Source organism: Telmatherina bonti, assembly GCF_933228915.1.
Source record: "Telmatherina bonti genome assembly, chromosome: 2".
NCBI lineage: Eukaryota > Metazoa > Chordata > Actinopteri > Atheriniformes > Telmatherinidae > Telmatherina > Telmatherina bonti.
Genome location: NC_136620.1, coordinates 28,998,043 through 29,019,125, shown reverse-complemented (window position 1 = coordinate 29,019,125; position 21,083 = coordinate 28,998,043). Strand labels below are relative to the sequence as shown.

Below are 21,083 nucleotides of genomic sequence, written 5' to 3'. Positions count from 1 at the left end.
TTCTGGTGTATACCATAAAACCCTGTTTTACTGGGGCCTGACATACAGAAGAGTGAGAATGGCTTTCCTCTGAAGAAGCGCTGTCTTGCCGGTATATCATGTGGTTTTGTCCCTCCATGCCAGACAGTTGACCGACAGGACTTCTGTCATCCAGGGGAGATGTCTTCGCGTTGTTCCAAGGAGGAGTGAATCCTGCGCCCTCTTTTCCACGAGATTCATAACTAAAATAGGCCCCATTGTACTGCAGTGCCTGCTTACTCAGGAAACCAGGCAGAGTTTGCGGTTTTGACAGTCCCGTGGACGCCACTGTCCCATCAAATAAGGGCATTTTGTTTTTAAACACTGGGTCTGTGACAGACTGCATTGACTCGTGGCTCATCCTGTTGTAACTTCTTGAAGGTGTGCCAATATGGTTCCCAACCTGAGAATACATATAATAAAAAGCACAAATTAGATACCAGCATTGATTATGGCTTATTTCAACTATACAAAGCACACATTTAACTTGACTAAAGTCACACCTCTAATAGGACATCAGGATATGTAGCAGAAAAATAAAAACTTTGCACATACATAACAGAGCCATCATTAGATAACACCCTGCTTGAGGCATTGTCACAACCTTGACAAATCTCGTGGCTTATCACACAGGTCACACACACATTTATCAGCTGATGCACATGAATGGTGGACACAATATGCAACAAGTGGCAGAGAAATTGCAATCTGAGGAATGCATGAGAATATTTTTTAATTGAGTGCTTATGCAAGGAAAAGAGTAAATGAGAACAGCTAGGATAACAGCATGTTGCTTCACAGCTTCTGCTCCTGGTGGTTTAGCTGTTAATCAATGGGCGACTTTACTTCTTGGTTCACGTTTGCATTTGAAAAACTACTACATGAAGTAACACAATATGTGAATCATACAGGGTCTATTATTGTCTTGCTATGGCTCATTTTAGATGCAAGAAACTCATCTCCATCATACCGCAGCAGGTTTACCCAAACCAGAATGTGATCACGTGATCTGAAATGCCCTTGTCTCTACTTACATCATAAGGCAAAACAGAAGCATGGACTTCAGGTTTCTACTCTGCATTGTGAAACCTTCAGTCATTCCACAGTTCCTTTTTTTGAAGCACTTCTTCAACCTTTGGCTGCGGCTGATAACGTTTTCATCTTAAGCTAGTCTGCTGAATATTCTGTGAAAGAGCTCAATGATTTGGATTTGTTGCTTTATAATGTTTAGTTTGCAACCTCCGAACAAACATTCAGTTAAGTATCACACATGAAGCAACAGCAACGCTTCCACTTCAAGCAGCTGAAAACAGAAAAGAAGGAAGTTGCTAAAAAGTGAAGCGATGCTCAAATCATGTTTTTACAAAGATGCTGCAACCGTTCTGCCTCTGCTTTTTAATTTTCTACAACACAAATAATTTACATCAAATATGCTTTCCTACCAACAAGCGTAACATCCCTCAGATATATAAAACAGAAGACCAAAAAGTAAAGTTTTAACACTAAAAAGGACCCAGTACCCAGTTTTTGGGTTGTCTTACACCTCATGTTTGCTGTGATATTATATTCAGCATGTAGAGAAGAAAGACAAAATACAGAAGTGTCTAATTTCTCCTGCTTCCACAAATGTTCTTTCTGCTCAAGGAACTGTGAGTCAGAAAATACATCAAGTACCATAAAAGGAACTGAAAAATCCTTTCAGACAATAAATTTCATTTGAATTATGTTCAGTTTTCTAAGCTTTATTGATAAATACACCACATGTCAAAATCCTATGGGAAAGTGTGTCCAAACTTTTGACTTGAAGTGTATAAAAAAACAGATTATTGGTAGATGCTTAGCAAAATTACTGCCGACATGCAATATCCTACTGCCTTACTTTTTATGAAAATCTTTTTTACCCTGCATAATCCATACTGTTAGCTGACTCTAAACTCAAGCAAATTAATTATATAATTGAACACAAAAATGAGATGAAACCAGAATTTAAAATACACTGTTTCATATTTGTCAAAAACAGGTGAGAAATCCTTTTAATTTCACAGAAATTAGACTAATTTCTTTGTAAAGAAATGCAACAGACATGCAACAAATCCACTCAAGTTAACAAATCTTCAACCTTGGAGAAAAAAACGATCTGATATGTCATTTAGTTAAAAATATGGTATCAAAAAGCTAAGTTTTCCTGAAGCACAGTCAGATTACATACAGAATTTCAAACAGACACTTAAGGGGTAGTGGAACGTTTAAACTTGTTTAAATGGAATTTACTTTAAAGCTCTGCTTGTGTTTCAACTCTGGACCAACACCAAGCATCACATGGTAGACTAAAATCTATTATTGGTGCCCCTGTCCAACTTTCTGGCAGTCATGCCAGTAACACAAACTAGCACAAAACATCCCTGCTGCCTTTAGACAAAAAACAACAAAAAGAGCTGCATCAGTTCCAGGGAGCACGTGCACCTGGGGGAACTATATAAAAATTCATTAGAAAGAAAAAAAAAAAAACCAACTGAAGGCTTAGATGAGTTTGCGGTGAAAAAAAAAAAACACCTATTTCACTGCGTTGCCCCACTTTAAGTCCCACCAAAGCTCTTGTCAGCTCGCAGCCTCGCGGAATTAATGATGTTATCAGCTCATCCTGTTCACACCTTTCTGAAAGCAGCTACAGTGTGAAGGCTGTGTGCGCAGCAAGGAGTACAAATGCGGTTTCTGTGCATGGAGGAAGCAGCGCAGGACGGTTTGCGGACTGACACTGGTGAGCTGTATTTCTGTTAGCGCGTGCGTGCGTGCGCTAGGCCACTGTGATGATCTGTAGAGCAAGGGTGATGGAGTGTGGCTTCCGAAAGAAAACCGTCCAAACTGACAAGCCTACCACCGCATGAGAACAGGGACGAAATATATATCAGTCCGTGAACTGTAAATACGCTGAGCTGCAAATACATAAACATCCCAAATATCACTGTTTAGTGATATTTACTGAGGTTTAATGAAGCATAAAACTGACCTGCAAGTTGGTTGTCAGCTTCTTCTGACATCCCAAGCCATTTGCATGGCGTTAGGAATGTTTCTACGCGAGTTTGTTGTCCTGCCCGAGTAGATGACGGCTCAAATTAATGGCAGAACGCAAATATTATGGAAATTATTTACGCGTAGGAGTTTGGCTTTCTATCCCTGCGCGAGTCATTTCCATACACGCTACGAAAGTGTCGCGAGCCACGGTAAAACTAAAACCACACTGTGGCAAAGACGCACCGTTTCAGACGCCGAGGAGCTGTGGACGGCGCTGCTCTGATTGTATGAAATGGTTTCACGTTCTTGTTGCTTTTCAAGAGGACACGCGCCTGCTTTACCCAAATCGCCCCTAATGCAAACTTTACTTGATAATGTGTCACTTAAAAAGACTAGTCACTTTAAAAAAAAAAAAAAAAAAAAGTGTCTTACCTCGCCGCTGTCATTAATGATTTCCACATGAACTCCATGAAACGCAGCTTATCATGAAGAAAAGGGGGGGGGGGGGGGGGGGGGGCAGGGATTTTCCCTCTACTTCTGGGGTCGTTAGGATGCCATGCGCGAAAATCCCACCAAGTCAAATGGGGGGATGCCAAGAGCTATACGCAGCTGGCTCGAAATCCACGAGGCTTTTGGTGAAGTTAACAAAGTGCAGGAAAGACAAAAGGGAGGAGGATGGTCTTTGATCAATAGGCGGAGTCATGCCCTCAGTCGAACCACGGCTTGTTTTCTTCACATGTGATGTTTTCCCGCTGGTGACTTCCTCGCTTTTATTGGCTCTATCCCAAATGCCCGGCCACCAGCTGGCACCAAAAATGAAGTCTTTTTTTTTTCTTCTCCATATTTCTTCATATTTCTTTCTTTCTTTCACTTACGGATGGCATATTTGTGTGCAGCTGGTTTCTGTTTATTTCATGCCTTTCTTTGCTTTCCAAACCTTAATCCTTCGGAAATTGAAGTCATCAAAATAAATCAGATATCACCAAAATTGTACTCCTCAAATACTGACAGGAGGAAGCAACTTAAAAGAAAAAGTGTGTCCTCGGGTTTCTTAAGGCATCAGGACGCATGATCAACTAATTATTCTCCCAAACGCACTTTTATGATCACGTGAACACACTTGTGAGTGGTTTCCCTTTGTCTGTTGTAGGCTGATAATGTCACAGTGCAGTCCTCTTATACAGCAGATACACTACTTTAGAATAGATGAGTTCCTCATAGAAAAATGTAATCTAACATAATAAACAGGCATTATATTCCAAAGTAGAAAGTATGGCAAAGATGCATAGGTTTACATCAATAAAACGTCCAGCTGTGAAAAGACATTTGCAAAGCTCTGTTTGCTCTTTTGTTGACCTCATCCAAATATAGTTAATGGTTGACTTTAACTGACCAAAGTTATAATGAGATCTGTCATGGCTGCAAGCAGTGTTTTATCTGTTGTCACCGTGGGCTGTCACTAATCATGACCCACATTTCACCTCTCAGTGTTTGTCCATGAGTCTAATACAATATGATCATTTCGCCGTCTATCTTCAGTAAACTAAAAGTAACGTTTCAGTTACCAGTCTGCCAAGAACTTTACAGACAGATCAAATTAGCGAGTTCTTTAATATGGTTGTGAATTCTTCCAGTCTTGTTTGATTAAACCTCTGAATGAGTCAATTTATTGTTATACTTGCATCATGTCTGTCCCTCATCACCTGTGAGTCACAGTCTAATTTATGTGTCCTATGGGGAGTGCTACAGTTTAGTCTAGACAAGTTGGTGGCTTCCATCAGTCCCAGTGGCCCTGCAGATAGAGAGAGATACCTGTCAGTGGGGGTGGGTGGATGGAGGGGTTGACTGAAGAAGTAAGGGTTCTTTTTCCCTTATGGATCTTCCCCATTTCCTGTTACCATGGAATTAAAGCTTGAGCCGAACCAACAAAAGGCATTGGGGAGCAAATCACCAAACACAGAGGGCAAAATTTATGCATGAAACACATGTAGTGCACTTTGTTCTGAGACCGAAGCTGCAGAAATTTTTAGAAAAGGATCAAGATTGTGCAACATATATGTTAGTGGTCTCACAATGAAGCCATAAAAAGTCTTAAATGACCAAATTTGAATATGTGTTTAATATGTGTTTAAAATATTTTAACCAGCTTGCATTATATTTCTCAATGGCATAATTTGTAAATTTATAACAGTGTATGAATGTAATATAATCAAAGTACATTAAATACATCAGATAAATCACAATATGGCTCAAGCAGGAAATGAGAAATACACGATGATTTCTGCCTGTTCCTGTGCGGATCCAGGTGTTTACCAGTTTTAAACATTTCACTCCCAGTAAACGGAGTTGTGGTGACACAGGGAGCAAAGCAGGTGATCTCTTAGGATGCAGTTCCTGATTAAACACTAACATTCCCAGAGGCAAAAGTAGCCTGGAGACCAAACTGAGTTGCATCAGACACACAGGCTGCATGTGTTCCTGTTGACACAGAATTTACCTACAAAGCAGCTGTTCCACATTGAAATGCTCTTTTTAGTATTACAAACACAATTCCACCAAATTTTGCACTGTGTAAAATATAAGGAAAAACAGAATGCAATTATTTATCAATCTCATAAACCAATCATTTTTTCCTGATAAAACATTTAAAAAAAAAAAAAAAAAACATCTGATGTTGATACTGAGACGTTTTACGATTAAATGAAAAATACAATTTTTTTTTCATTTGATGGCAGTAACATACCTCAAAAATGCCAAGCAGGAGCAACAAAAGACTGGACAAGTAATTGCCACAATTACAAAAACAACTGGAGGAACGTTTGACAGCTAATTCGGTTAACTAGTTAGTAACAAGTTAGTAACCCATTAATTCATTCATTATACTAACTGCTTTGTCCCATGAAGGGTCGCAGGGAAGCTGGAGCCTATCCCAGCAGTCTTTGGGCGAAAGGCGGGGTAAATCCTGGACAGCTCGCCAGTCCATCTCAGGGACACGCAGAGACAAACAACCATTCACGCTCACACTCACTCCTAGGTGCAAATTAGAGTAACCAATTAACCTATGCATGTCTATGGACGGTGGGAGGAAGTCGGAGTACCCGGAGAGAACCCAAGTCAGTAATATATATATATATATATATTTTTTTTTATCTCTGTCCAGCACATTGATCAACTGTGGTTGTTGTAAATTGCTTTATAAATAAATATTTTTTATAAATAAAATTTGATCGATTGATTGTTGGCTGAAAACTTGGGATCTTTGGCCCACCGGTGTGGTACTACATTAAACAGACACCTTCTATGGACCAAAGCTAATTTAAAATGGTCTTTTCTAAAGAGGAAATATGTGTTGTGGTCTGATGAATATGAAATTCTTTTTGGAAAACATGGAGTCCTGTGGACTCTCCTGCCTTTTATCAGCAGACTGTTGGAAAGCTTACATCTATTTCAGCAAGACTATGCTAAATCACAAACTGCAACCATCACAACAGCTGAACTGACTTGCTGGCTGTCCAGGAATTTCATTAAAAGAGTACATTTGAAATATCAAAAATTGGAAAAAAAAAAAAAAATCCGAACAGCTGTAATTCTGCATCAAGACAGGGTGGGAAATTTCTCTCCTAAAACTTCAGCAAATGGTCTCTGCAGGTCCCAGATGTTTACAGAGAGTTGTTAACAGAAGATGGGGTGTTATACAATGGTAAACATAACCTTTTTGGCACTGATTTTTTTTATTCTTTGCTAAATTACGTACTTTTTGGAGGGTGGCAATTAACTCCTAAAATTGGCTAGGCTAACTGACGGCTACAGTCATGTGCAGCGTGTCAGTTTGATTGTCTTCTGTTAGCTGTGTAAAAGAAAATAAAAATAACAACAGGATGACAAGTTATCTTTATATCTTCCAAATGGCCTCGCATTTCCTCTTTTTTTAAAACCACAAAATGCATCAAAGAGAGCTAGAAGTGCATGCACAACATGAAAGTGTGGTCTGGTGTAGAACAAATTTCTGGTAAGACACATCTTTCATTCCTATGCTTTCTTTATATAGAAAAGTTAAAAAGTTATAATCTTATGTCTCAAGTTTATCTGTAAGTTGCAAATTTAGATATTAAATTAGTTATATCTTAAGTTCCGGTGCACAACAGTCATTCTCCTGTAGACTCCCTCATGTATAGTCAAGGCATCCTCAGATCAGTGTGTGCATAAGTAAATATTAGGGAAAATTAAGGGAGATTACACAAATTTGTTTAGGTATAAAATTTAAATCAGATTTTTACATACAACAGAACTGAGCCAGTGAACAGAAGCACATAGATTCTGCAGAGACTGCCAAACCAATTTTCATTCAAGCAGCAAAGACAAAGGATGCCTTCATCCAGTTGACTTTGCATGAAACAATATCTCTTTAACAGTTTAAATGATTTTGGGACTCATGATAGTCTTATCACTTATTTGATCCTAGGAAAAAAAATTTAAATTTTAGTAAAGGAGTATTACACTGTATATGAAAAATAGAAAGTACAAATTTGTCATTCCACCTTGCAGAATGTATTATAGTTTCTGAGAAAAATAGTATGCTTTGTCTTGAAAAATTCACTTTAGATTGTCTCATGACACCTGTGAGGTTTAAAATTTTGTCTCTTAGCTGTAAGAACACGGTGTTCATGCCATTAGGTGCACCTGCAAACTATAAACTCCACTGTTCTGTCAAGGCCACACAGACACTCCCCTTGTCAGCATATGGTTGATGTAATGTTTTTCTGGTCTCATTAAAAGAATCCCACAGCAGCCAATAGCAGCAGGACAGGTTATGGCTCATGGAAGGATGCCTCTCATTTCAGAAGCCATTCACATGGCTCCATGTGCTGCAACCTCGACAGCTCAGCAGTAACAATGCCCTCTGGTTATTTGCAAAGCAAATTTCCCCCAGCTACACTAGATTTGGCGAGAACAAGGATAAACCAAGATAAAATATAACTACTGTATCTGGTCTGGAAAGATAAAGAACATTAGAACAACTGTTGATTGTAAAGGGTAGGTTCTTGTTGATAATTAACATACGTGTAACTGCTGCGGGATCAAGCACCTTCTCAGTTCAATGGCAAGCAAAACCCCACTTCCGATGAAGGTGGGACATTGTGTTAAACATTAATAAAAAACAGAATACAATGATTTACACATTTTTTAAATTTTTTTATTTAATTTAATACACTGCAAAGACAAGATGGTTAATGTTCAGTCTGGTAAACTTTGTTTATTTATCAATAATTTTTTTGCAAATATTCACTCAGTTTGAATTTGATGGCAGCAAAACATTCCAAAAAGCTGGAGCTTGTCTACCACTGTTACATCACCTTTCCTTTTAACAACAATCAGGCGTTTGGAACTGAGAACACTATTGTTGAAGCTTTGTGAGTGGAATTCTTTCCCATTCCTGCTTAATGTACAACTTCAGTTGCTCAATAGTCCGAAACATGTTTAATGACATTTAAAATGAAACCAAAAAGTTGCAAAACTTGTTTGGTTAATAAAGATTGTTTAAATAAGCAAATTTTCAGATACCTGTATTCAAAGTATTAACCTGTTAACCATTTTACATTGTTCATTAGAATATAAGAAAGTCCTTTTTTCAGGGTCTTTCAAATAGAAACAATTTAAACGCCATAGGAAAAAAAAGAAAGTTAATCCCAAACTGGAGATTTTCTCAATGGAAGAGGTTGCTGAGGTCATGGTTTTTGCTTGAAACTATCGCTGTCTATAACGTCTGCTAACCAGAAGATGCCGGGCTGCACTCCGGAGGAGGTGCAAGGCAGTACGGAACGTTCAATGCGCCGCGTTCCATACCGAAGGTTCTGTACTGAAAAATCCAAATACGGCCACATGATCAGTGACACCCCTAACCTTCACAGAAGCTGGCTTTAAACTTTGCATTAATAACAATCCAACAGTCCTTTTCTTCTTTTGCCTGGAGGACACAATGTCTACATTTTCCTAAAAAAAAAGTTAAATTTGAACTCATCGAGTCGCAGCAGATTTTTCCTTTATGTTTTATCTGCTTTTGTGCAGAGATTTCTCCAGATTATCTGAATCTTTTTATATTATGGACTAAATTCCTTATTGTAAATTGTATTTTGAGAAATATTTTTATCATATTTTTGGACTATTTGCTCATGGAGTAGTTCACTTGCTTGTGAATGACCAAGCTTTTTGAGATGTTCCTTTTACACCCAATTATGACATGTTAGGAAATTTATATATTATCATTTGTTCATGACTTATCTTTTCTTTTATCATATGTTAAACTTTTGAGATTACTTTAACAAAGATTGATTCTTTCTGGTGAAGCAGGGTGCCTCATGCTTAATGAGCTTGGCTCACTCAGACATACCATCCTATTGTTATCTTTGCACCTCATGTTTTACTCATGACTTGCTTCTGGTAGTCTGTTAAAATAGATGCTTATTGTTTTAGCAGCTGCAGGAGTAAATTAAGTTAATACTATACATTAACTGGAAAATGTGTGATGAACTCATGACATGTGTCATGCCATTATCTGTCAAATAAAAAGCCTGAGCAGAGGAAGCGCAAGCGAAGAAGACAGTTAGGAGTCTCTGTGCGAGTTCTGAGACTGTTCTCTTCCCCTTTGCAAAGGTTACACTGAGTTCTAAGTCCGTGTCTCTTTCTTTATTTTACATGTCACAGGGGTTTTAAACCTGACATGACACCTGTTTCCAATTGACCTGTTCACTAGTGGAACGTTCCAAACAGATGTTTTTGTGTTCCTCAACTTTCCCAGTCTTTTGTTTTCCCTGTCCCAGCTTTCTTTTTTTTTCCAGATTCTTACAGGCATCAACACAAAATGACTGCATATGTGCAAAGACAAAAAACAAACAAACAAAAAAAACGTTTATCAATTTGAACATTAAAACCTCATTTTTGTAGTGTTAAAATGATAGTATTCTTTTTTATTTTTGTCCTACAAAACATCCTAACCTAATTGGAATTGGGGTTGTAAATAATATCTATGATTCATCCAGATTGTGTGAGATGTTTGTGTTGTAGAGAAAACGAATACGCTCCTGCAAGAAAAGGGAAAAAGGAATCAAGTTTAACAATACACATAATAAAAGAGTCAGTTAAAGACTTAAAAACTACTGTTTTAACCACCTGGTCACTAAAACCTTTTTTGTTACATGATACCTCCATTTCCACAGGTTGACTAGTATTATGACAAAAGATTGATAAGCCGTCCTGTAGTTTGTATCCTTGCTTTGGACTTAAGGAGATAAAAGGTATAAAGTTGAAATCAAATTTGCATTTGGTGGCAGTTCATGCAAATGAAGGAGGAACTAATAGATTTTTGTTTTTTTTAACAAGTAGATGGGCTAAAGAGATACCAGAAAGGTTTATTTTATTTTGTGGTGAGCTCAGCAGCAGATGGCTTATAAAACCATATTTGGCAACTGATGACTACAAAAATCTTTCCCTATGAAGACAATTTTTGAATCATTTCACCAGGTCAAGAACCAACTTGTGGAAAAGTATTATTATCCTGATGTACAATCAGGTGTTGTCTGGATCTAACAAAATGGAGTTTTATCTGAAAACATAATCCCCTTCTAATGCTTTACAACAGAAGGTCTACTTTACTATAAAACAGTACTGACATGAAATTCTCTGGACATATGAAACCAGTACTTTTTCCAAACTGAATGATGACATGAAACGTGTCTGCAAAGGAAAAACAGGGAATTATGATCCAAAATATTTTAAATTTTTTGTCAAACATGGAACAGACTGTGATGTTGGGAGTATGTGTGGCTGGCAACGACAGATAAAAAGCTAAAAAATACCACATAAGTAACCCAAAAGTTTATAATGGTGAAGAACTGGAATGTCCTTAGATGGAAGACTGTCTGCAGATCTCAAGATAGCTGAGTGTTCTTCCACCTACTGAAGACAAAACTGAGGGAAGAAAGACTCACAAACAAGCATCATCTGAAGGCAGCTGCAGTGAAATATCTCAAAGAAGGAAACTCAGGATTCAGTAAAGTCTGTAAGTTCAAGAATGGATGCAGTCATTTGGCTGCAAGGATGTTCATACATGTATTAAATCAATCATATTGATAAATGGTTTTGTGTGTACAGTTAGAACTTGTAAAATGTAGAAACTGTGTTTTTAAAAAAAAAGCTAATTGACAAGTTCACAACTCGATTTTGTGTTAAGGTTTACATGCCTCCTTGAGCAATGGGCACATTACCATAATTGTCTCAAATGCTCTGTTTAATTTGTTTCTTCTCATGGCCTTTCTCCTAAAAAGCATACTACTCTTTCACTAAGCTCAGGAAGCCATTGTTGTTAAAAAAAAAAAAAAATAAAAAAAAAAAAAAATGTAGTGAACACAATAAAAGAACAGGCCATTTTACCGGAGAAAAAGTGTCAAAAAATAAGAATAAATGATTTGTAAATAGAATATGAATGACAATTTCTCTACTTGATGTTCTTTTTTTAAAGTTAATTTGTGTTTTCACTCCAGAAAACATGATCTTTTCAACATTCCACTACACCACTAACCAAACTCTTCCCAGCCGCTCTGACAAGTTTCCTTTGACGTTGTGCTAAACCAAATGATATTGGCGCAAAATGCATATGTCTTTCACTGTGATGTTAGATTTCTTAAAAGGGTGTAAAAAGCTTGATTTCCATAAAAGTGTGTTTGAAAGTTCAAAAGTTGTGTTTTGTGTGGGAAGAAATAACTCCATGTGGTGGGAATGTTTGGCTAAAAGTCGAAGAAAAAACACACTGTAAACACAATAAAAATCAGATTACAACCTCTTTAACGCCTCTGAAATAATGAAGAAAATAATCACTCTTGTATACCCTGTTCCAGATGTGTAGTGGTGGTGTACCAAGTTGAAATTATACTTTACTCTTGTTACTGTGGTGGTCTGGTTTTATTTGACATCATCTTGTCGGACTTCTCTGGAAACATTTCAGACTAGTTCATCTCACTTTATTAGGAAACAGAAGGATTTTACAGAGTAAACTGTAATCCTGGTGATCGCTGTTAAATTTAAGAAAAAAGAAAAGAAAAAAATGTTAAAGAGCTTCTAAAAACATTTGAAATGTTTAGAGTTACGAGATGTTATGAAAATGTTGTGTTGTTTATTTCCAGAAACAAAGCAAGACTTACTTCTTCACCAGTAACTAATGTTAACCTCAGCACAGTTAAAAAGTCACTTTAGCAGTAAAACCATCTGTCAAACTGTCTTGTGGTAAAAGTGAAAGAGTACAGAGTTTGCCTTTTATGGTGCAAGTAAAAAAAGAATCACTTAGTTCACTGATAAAAATAAAGGATTGAGAAACTAGTACTAGTTGATAAAGTATGAATAAGTGTTTCATTGAAGTATAATGCACTTATTTAACTTCATCACATGGCCTCAAAGATAATTCATTTATATTTGTATTCATTTTATTTTTGTAGCAGCTCTCAAAAATGTTTATTCTATCTACTTTCTATTTCAGTGAATATTCTTTATTAAATGAATATTTTCTGCACATAATCAAATACTGTGTTAAAGAACATCATCACCATATTTTACATCATAATGTAAAATAAAACCAGTAATAAAAAACTCTTTACTGAAGCACAATAATTGCATATCAACATTTATCTTAATATAAGCAGTATATTTATGTACAGCTTCAGCCATCATTTGAGTTTTGAGCAGGCTGTAAGCTGTGAAATAAGGCATTTTTATAAAAGATAGCAAGTTCTGCTTGACACAGCAAATTTATGAGATGTGAACCAGGGTTTCGTAATTCATTTTAATTAGGATGACAGCACATACCATCATGCTAATGTCCTCCTCTTCTTGCAATAAACTACTCACTGAAGGACTCTGCCCACATAACAGTTCGACCGCTGTATTAACACTGCAGTTCTGCAACATTTCTGTCTTTATTATTCACACCTATGACTTGTGCGAAACGTTTTCCTCTTATTTCTATTCTTAAAGATTTCAATCTGTCTTTACAGAGCAAACATTGCATAAGAAATCCCTTTTATTTTATATTTACAAATGTACAGTAGTATAGACATTCCTATGTCCTTCTATTCTTGTGTGTTTTCAAAGCTGAGTTGTCTGGTTCCTCACATCCATCATATTTGGTAATACTATTGACAGTAAATCTCTGTCATTTGGGATAATATTGGCTTCATAACTTCAGATTGTTAACATTACTTGTGAGACAAACCTATTTAAAGTGTTAAAATGTTCTCCCCTGCTAGTGACAACAGTGTTCATTCAAATTGAGTGCACCTGGAGGCTATAAACACCACAGTTCTGTCAAGGCCATGCTGACACTCCCTCTCATCAGTGTAAAGCTCACATCATTTTCTTCTGGTCTCATTAACAAAGTGACACCACAGCCAGTAGAAGCGGGACAGGTGATGGCGAAGGAGAGGATGCCGCTCACTTCGGGAACCATTCACATGGCTCCATGTGCTGCAACCTTGACAGTTCGACAGTAACGATGCACCCTGGTTATTTGTAAAGCAAATGTACTTTGGTTCACTGGATCTGGTGAGAACACTTCAAATCAAGATTAAGTATATTTATCTGGACAGTGGAGAAAAAAAATAAAACAAAACAAATGCAGTACTGTGTCTCTCCAGTGTGTGAGATCATGAAAATTGTACCTACATAACAGAATCGGTGTTCAAGAGTACAATAAGTCATTATATCATCATCGTATTAAAAGATTGCATTTTGCGTTTTTAATTTTTTAATTTTTCTAGCATGCCTCTTAATACTGCACAGGAGAAAAACCAATAAAACTCCCACCTACAGCATACAGTTCTTTGTTTATTACAGGAAGGACAGATGTTACGGTCTGCTTCTCCTCACTGATGTAAACAAATCATCGCCTGGCCTGAGCTGCCATTCTCCTGCTTGTCTATTCAGGATACACTGCAGACCAGTATGTATCTCTTTGTTGGGAGATGGAAGGTTTTCACAGCAGTAAACATGTCTAACACTAATGTGATTTCTGGGTTTCATCACTGCTGACCTTTGACCTTTGAAGTGGTGCCTGAAAGAATTTGGAAGGAAAAAAAAGAAAATACTCAAGCCATTTTAAAACAAAAAGGTAAAGATCCTCTGCAAAGATTTTACACAATCTTGTCTGCACAATCAGTGTAGGATGTCATATTTGCCAACTGCTAAAGTTTTCTGAGAAATCCAAATGTCATCAATCGGTTTCATGAATCTTTGCTGAAAGATCTGATGATGTATTTTCTTAAAAGCAACATGGTACAATAGGTGCAGTTTGAACACACTGGCAATTCTGTCTCAGGTGGGTGAAATTCCCTAAATTTTTCCCTGCTGATAAAACTTATTTCATAATGATTCACAAAACAAAATAAACTACATTTTGCTGTAAAACAAAAGAATTAAAACACATCAAATATATATGAAACTGGACCTTTTTTTTTTTTTTTTTTTTTACATTGTCACTATTTATTCAGTTCCGTCATTAAAGACACAAAAGTAAATAAACCATATCAAGCAGCTCAGATTTTATAATCAGATTGTTCAATACGACTGTAGACAACAGAAATACAGGTAGATTAAACTATGCATATATATCTGTGTGTGTGTGTGTGTGTGTGTATTACGTACCCATGATAACTTTAAACAGCTAAAACTTCTATGCTTCAGGCTGATAAGGCTACAGACTTTGCAGTTTGAACCAAACATGCAAGGAGTCACATGTCAGGCAAAAGTGCCCTACCCTATCAAAAAACAACAGTAAACTAGAAATGTCTGTACACACCTATAGAGTCTGAAACACAGAAGGGAAAACAACTTTGTTGAGCGTACTACAAGTGCAGGACCTTTTACATGCAAATGTGAATGCAAGCCATTGTGCTTTATTTTCTACCGGCCTTTGGTGTTTGTTGGATCGTGCTATGAGATGTGATGTTCATGCTTTCTGTGAAGACTCTTCTGATTTCTGAAGATATTGTTCAACAGCACTGACGATAGTTGATACCTCTGCCATGGCACCCTTACCTACAGCAAAGTCAGGAAAAAATTGTTATGCGAGTGCTATATGAAGGGGAAAACAACAAGTCAATAAGCAACAAAAACACACATAAACGTGTGCTACTCAAATCCCTCTGCACATGCTCTATGCTCACCGCATACACATACATCAAAGCTTGTACGTTTTTCTGTGCACTCACATTGCTTGCATTCAAGTCTGATTCAGCCTGCCTACAGAGAAAGACCTGCATCCGACCCCACCACTGAATCACAGCACCACCAAAAATGGCCCTCATGTTAGCAATGAAAATAAATCCACGACATACGTTATTTTGTTTAACTGTAATCGTGTTAATAAAAAAGCCACTGTTCCTCGAATAAGAGTCCTTGAACCTTTGATAGCCCTATCTGGGATACACCCAGCTGTAGGAAGAGAGACAGATGTGCAGCTAAATGGAGAGAACTTGACAAGTGAAAAGAAAAAAAGAAAGTGGGTTACTAGAAGGCTTGGCCAATTAAAAATGATCTGTATCCAAACCACACAGTGGTGAGGGGAGTGAGGGTGGGAGGGGTGAGGACTAACATGCACTAAGCAGACATGGGAAACTCAAGAAAATGGTTTTATTTTTGTACTTTTAGTCTTTATTTAAGCTTCATTGAGGAGCCTTTACATAAGATCCCTCAGACTTTTCTAATTCTACAAAATTCAGCAAAAATCCTTGAATACAACTCGTACAGTGTGACCAGAGACTGCAGCCTAAACACGGCCTAAAGACAAAGCTTCCCTTTTCTTTCTTTCATATTTCTTCCCTTTTTTTTTTTCTTTTAGCAACAAAAAAACTAAACACTTCTTGCAGTAACGACTTTGAAGTCAAAACTTTCCAGCATGGATCATTTATAAGATGTTTGTTGATGGATCATTGCCATGTTATTTTGGAGAAATATATGCCAAGTCTTTACACGAGAGGCATATTAGAAGTACTGGGGTGTCCAGGAGGAGTGGCGGACACAGGGTCACAGCCAAAAGGCAAACACATGCAGTGTTCATGCAACATAATGGGATTCTGGCCTATGAATTAAAATATGTAAGGCTTGAGCATTTAATTCTATAAAAGTTCAAATACGCATTTTGTAATTATGAGACCTCATCATTCAAGAATGGTGAGGTCTCAGAAACAAGGACCAAGTGGAAAGGAAGCAGAAAAGTGCCATAACTACCAAACTCTGGGCCGGATGGCTCTGGACAAGTTATTCTTTACACAAAGGTTCTTGGTTTAGCATCTTCCAACATTCCCTTCTTTCTATTTATAAACACATGTGACTAAATGAACAAAGGCAAGTTGTGGAAGGTGGATGTCAATGCATGGGAAGGTTTACCAAGATGCACACTGATGATCAAAACTCACAACGCATCCTAGGTTCATTACAATATAAAGGTTAAAATATGTTGCAAACTAACTTTTCTGAAATCTCATCAATGCATAATTTAACACAACAGTATTGTCATTCTGAGCATCAAAATTAAAAAGAGAGCAGTAATGGATACAAGATTATCTGGCTAGACTCAGCTCTTGTGCTTCGGCCACATTTATAGACAAGTTACTTAAATTAAACAAAATACAATATTGGGTGAAATGTGAAAACAAAACCAAATGATGTATAAGTGTGCTTACTTGTTCTTTTGCAGAAGTCAAAGGAATGACTCCCCTGCTTTGGAATGAGGGGGTGTCAGACAATTATAAAAGCATTTTAAAGCACACCGGGTTACACTAGCACAGAGCGTTGTGAAATGAGCCTACAAAACATGTCTATCAGGGAACCTACAACAATACATGAATCATTACTTGAGGACATAATCTTACACAGTGCAGTGAGTAGGTTGATGTGACCTCCCACACGGTTGGCATTTACCATTTCCTTTGATTCATGCCCTCCTTTGCTCTACGGTGATGTTTGTTCTGAAACTGGGGCCACTCTGTCAGGAAGTGCTCTTTTTCACCACAGCATAAACTGTAAGTCTTGAATGAACTATTTTGTCCCAACATTCCCTGTAATTGGAGACTTAATGTATGGACTGAAAAACTTCGAAGCATTTCACATTCAAAAACACAGGAGTGTTACTGAATGTGAACTGGTGATGCTCATAACCCACTCCTTCCCGTTATCCAGAAAGTGATGGAGCTGCTTTTCCAGCCACTTCCTTAACCGCTGGCAATCCAGCAGAACATCTTATCACCATCTGGTGGTAATGAATAGGTTAAACAATGTTTATGCACTTCTCTTAAAACAACGTTTTTGTATGCAAACAAGCTTTTTAGGTGGGTGTGATATTTGACTCAAACTTCAATTTTTGAGAAACCGATTAATTCAGAGGTTAAGAGATTATATTTTAAGTTGAGGCTTTTCTCCAAGATGCAATCCTTTCTAACTCTCAAGAACTTTGAAAGGTTGATTCATGCTTTTATTACATTGCAACTTCATTATTGTAATTCTTTATAAGTTGGTGTTAGTGAGGCTTTGATCTCTTGGCTACAATCGGTCTAGGGTGAGAATCTCGCTTTTTACATGAACAAGAAAGCATGAACATACCTCTCCTGCACTTGCTTCTCTTCGCTGGCATCCTGTTCGTTTTAGGGTAGATATTAAAGTTTTATTGTTGACCTATAACACTTAATGGCCCAGTACCTTTTATCTGTCTGACCTATTTTAGCCTCATGTGCCCCCCCAGATGATTCAGATCTGCTGATCACCTGGTTTAGGTTGGTCAGGGTCAAGGCTGGAAATCAGAGGTGATCAGCCACTCCTTTCCAGAGGTGGCTCCTAAACTGTAGAACCAGCTGCCTCTATATCTAAGACAAGCTCCAACTTTATTTGTTTTTAAATCTTAAAACACATTTTGTATTCTCTGGCTTTCAGTTCAGTGTTAGTTGAGTTTGTTTATTTATTTTTTTCACAAACATTACTTTTATTCTAATAATGTTGCTACTATTGCTTTACAGCACTTTGGCCCATGGAGGTTGTTATTAAATGTGGTCTCTAAATAAAACGGATCTTTGAACTTTTTAGGTTTTGACAATTTGTTCACAGGCATAATCAGCCGATCTGCAAGTAACCATTAAGACTCTCTTCAATCAAGAACAAATTCTTCTAATATGAAAAGGGTGGAAGAAATATTCTCATGATTCTCCTCTAGCCTACCTGCAGCCTCACTTAAACACCAAAATGTTCACTAACAAGCACGTGCAAGTCATATCATGAATAGAAATTTGCAACAAATTCCACAAATATACTGTATTTCGGTGACAAATGTATGAACAACTTAAATGTTTTTGCAATGAAAGTGAAATTATGAAATCCAAATGAACAGGACAAGGAAAAAAGTATTGACATAATTTAAAAAAGTGGCACACACATTTTAATTACTAGGATTTTCAGCGTACACTATTGTCTATTTTCAATGTGGGTTTTGTAATTCAGATTATGTAAATGAAACAATACATGTAAAACAGTTAGGTATGATGTTTATCTGGTGACATAAAGAAATATTTGCCAAAAAACAACCGCTTCCAAACAATCTGATGTTCAAGTGACCATAGCTGCTAGTATAATTACAAAATTAAAGGCTCACTAAACCAAAGTGGACCTCCATGGATGTTATTCAAGAAGATAATTGAACTCAGATTCAGAGAGTAAACTGGAGCAGTGGGAAAAGAATCAAGTAAAGCTTTGAAACACACACAGCTCAAACTAAACATCAAGATCAACACAGCTGGTAGATTGTACCACACATAATTTCAATACCACCAGCACCAGAGTCAACAAAGCAGCCCCATGGCATGTCACAACCTTGAACATGTTTATTAACTCACCTTCATCTCCACAAACTAGCTTCTTAGCAATGCAGGGGATTTCCACATATCCAAACTCTTTCAGTCTGGATACCTGCTGGGCTGTAATGGGATGCAGCCACATAGCTGTATTCATAGCTGGGCAGAAAAGGAGAGGTCGACTGGTATCCCAGGCTCTGACTACACATGTCTGAAAAGGATACAGTCTTGTCAACCTGCAAATAACTTCAGGGAAACTGTATGATGAATTGCATGATTTTGCAGGCACTAATAAATAGAATAATTTTCTGCACTTACCAGAAGATTGTCACAAATGCCACAGGCAATCTTTCCGAGAGAGTTGGCATCAAGGGGAGCAATAACAAACAGATCTGCCCAGCGTCTTAGCTCAATGTGAAGTACAGGGTCAGATCTCTGAGTCCAAAGCTAAATAAGAGACAGGATATTTGGCAAACAACTAGTGAGACACGTATTTCTGAACTTCCTCTAGGGGATGTATGAGTATTTCACAACCTCTTCTGTCTCTCTTCTGTCTAAAAATTCTTGGAAATAACTTTAAAAACTTTTAAGCAAGGAACTGACAAGCCATCTTACACTTTAACTCATTCAATAGGATTTTAATAAGAACTTTTTTATATAGTTAACTTTGAAAGCAGTAAAGGACATGTGGACAGTATAGAGATATTACATAAGTCACATCTACTGCAAAAAAACTAATGGAAAAAAGTTTTGATTTAAGTTATCGATAGTAGCCCCAAGTTCACATTGGCTAAAAAAGAATACTTGAGTCAAACTTGTTATTACCTCCCATTCGTCTTTGTCACTGTAGATTTTCACTGAGACCTCTGCTGGATTGTAGAAGTGTTTAGCATGCTCTGTAGTAACTACTCTTACATCAACCTGAGGCACAAAACAAGACAGTATTATGGGTTTTTCAGAAACTTTACTAGAGTCATATCATGCATCTAATATATTGGCATGTTCATTAGTGAAGCTGGAGTTTGTTTGTTTTTTTTTGACTCAATCATTATGTGACTGCATTTAATTTCACCAGAAAGATTCACTCTACACAAACATCAACTTTAACCATGACTGGGTTTAGTGTTAACTTTCTGAGCTCAGATGTATCTGGGATGGACATAATACATGTGAAATGTTTAATCTGGACAAAAAGTTCAATATTCAGAATTGTTCTTGGAATAAAGTGACAAAGCTCTGTCTCAGAGTTCTTGACAAAAGCCTTTTTGCTATTATGGGATGACAAATTTCACATACAATACTTCACTAACATTTTAGAACAACATATTTTTCCTACAATATGCATCTTTTTCAGTAACATCAATATTTTGCAAAACCATATTTTTTATTCTTTTGGTAAAGAAAAGGATACTGGTTCTGGACTGGCTTGTCTGCAACTTTTCTGCAGTAAATAATTTGTGGCAAAATTTAAAAAGATAAAATGTGACCAAAAACCTGCGCTGTTGTGCAACTTAATATGCATTTACAGGTTTAATCACTTACTTGATGTTTTTCATTGCTTCAATCAGTATTACTAAAACATCTTTAACTGTTGTGAAAATATCAACTTCACAAAGAGATGTTTTGCAGCCCTGAAAAGCTAAACCTGTTCTGAAGATAATTAAAAACAGTTTCAACTCTGTTTAGGTAAATCAGACAAAATTCTGATAAGTACAATACCTTCAACTTTACATTGTGTAACAGTGAGGCTATGCATGCTACAGTTAAAGAAATAAAGGGCGTTTGTGGATGTAAGGTCATACTTGAGAAAAAAATCAGATAGGAAAAATTGCAGTAAATTTCTTTTCATTCTTGTGTTCTTATATTTTATTATTGTTTTTTTCCTTTTATACATATAGTTCAGAATGAGCTTACCCCAGGGAGCTGAAGAAGCTGGGAGACCAAAGCAGGCAGTTTCAAAGCTGCGACACTTCCTGTTACACCAACAAGAATCCGAAATGTTTCGGAAGATTTTAACAAATCATTTTTTAGAGACGATACACGATCGTCTGTCTGCATATTAGCATAGTAAAAAATTATTATTAACAAGCTGTCACAATACCGCTTCGTTTCCACTTCCGTAAATATTCACTACGAGCCAATCAGAGGAGAGCACAATCGCTCCAGTTTGTCTCG

General features: G+C 37.1%; 1 protein-coding gene across 1 annotated transcript; it reads right to left on the bottom strand.

Moving 5' to 3' along the window:
* Positions 1–14,036: 14,036 nt before the first annotated feature.
* ppcdc (phosphopantothenoylcysteine decarboxylase) lies at positions 14,037–21,016 on the bottom strand. The gene is made up of 5 exons (XM_079248834.1): positions 20,823–21,016; positions 19,734–19,829; positions 19,227–19,355; positions 18,951–19,119; positions 14,037–15,108 (listed from the first exon to the last, which is right to left on the bottom strand). The coding sequence occupies exons 1-5, from the start codon at positions 20,964–20,966 to the stop codon at positions 15,020–15,022; spliced, it is 627 nt and encodes a 208-aa protein (XP_079104960.1). The 5' UTR covers positions 20,967–21,016; the 3' UTR covers positions 14,037–15,019.
* Between the last annotated feature and the right edge of the window lie 67 nt (positions 21,017–21,083).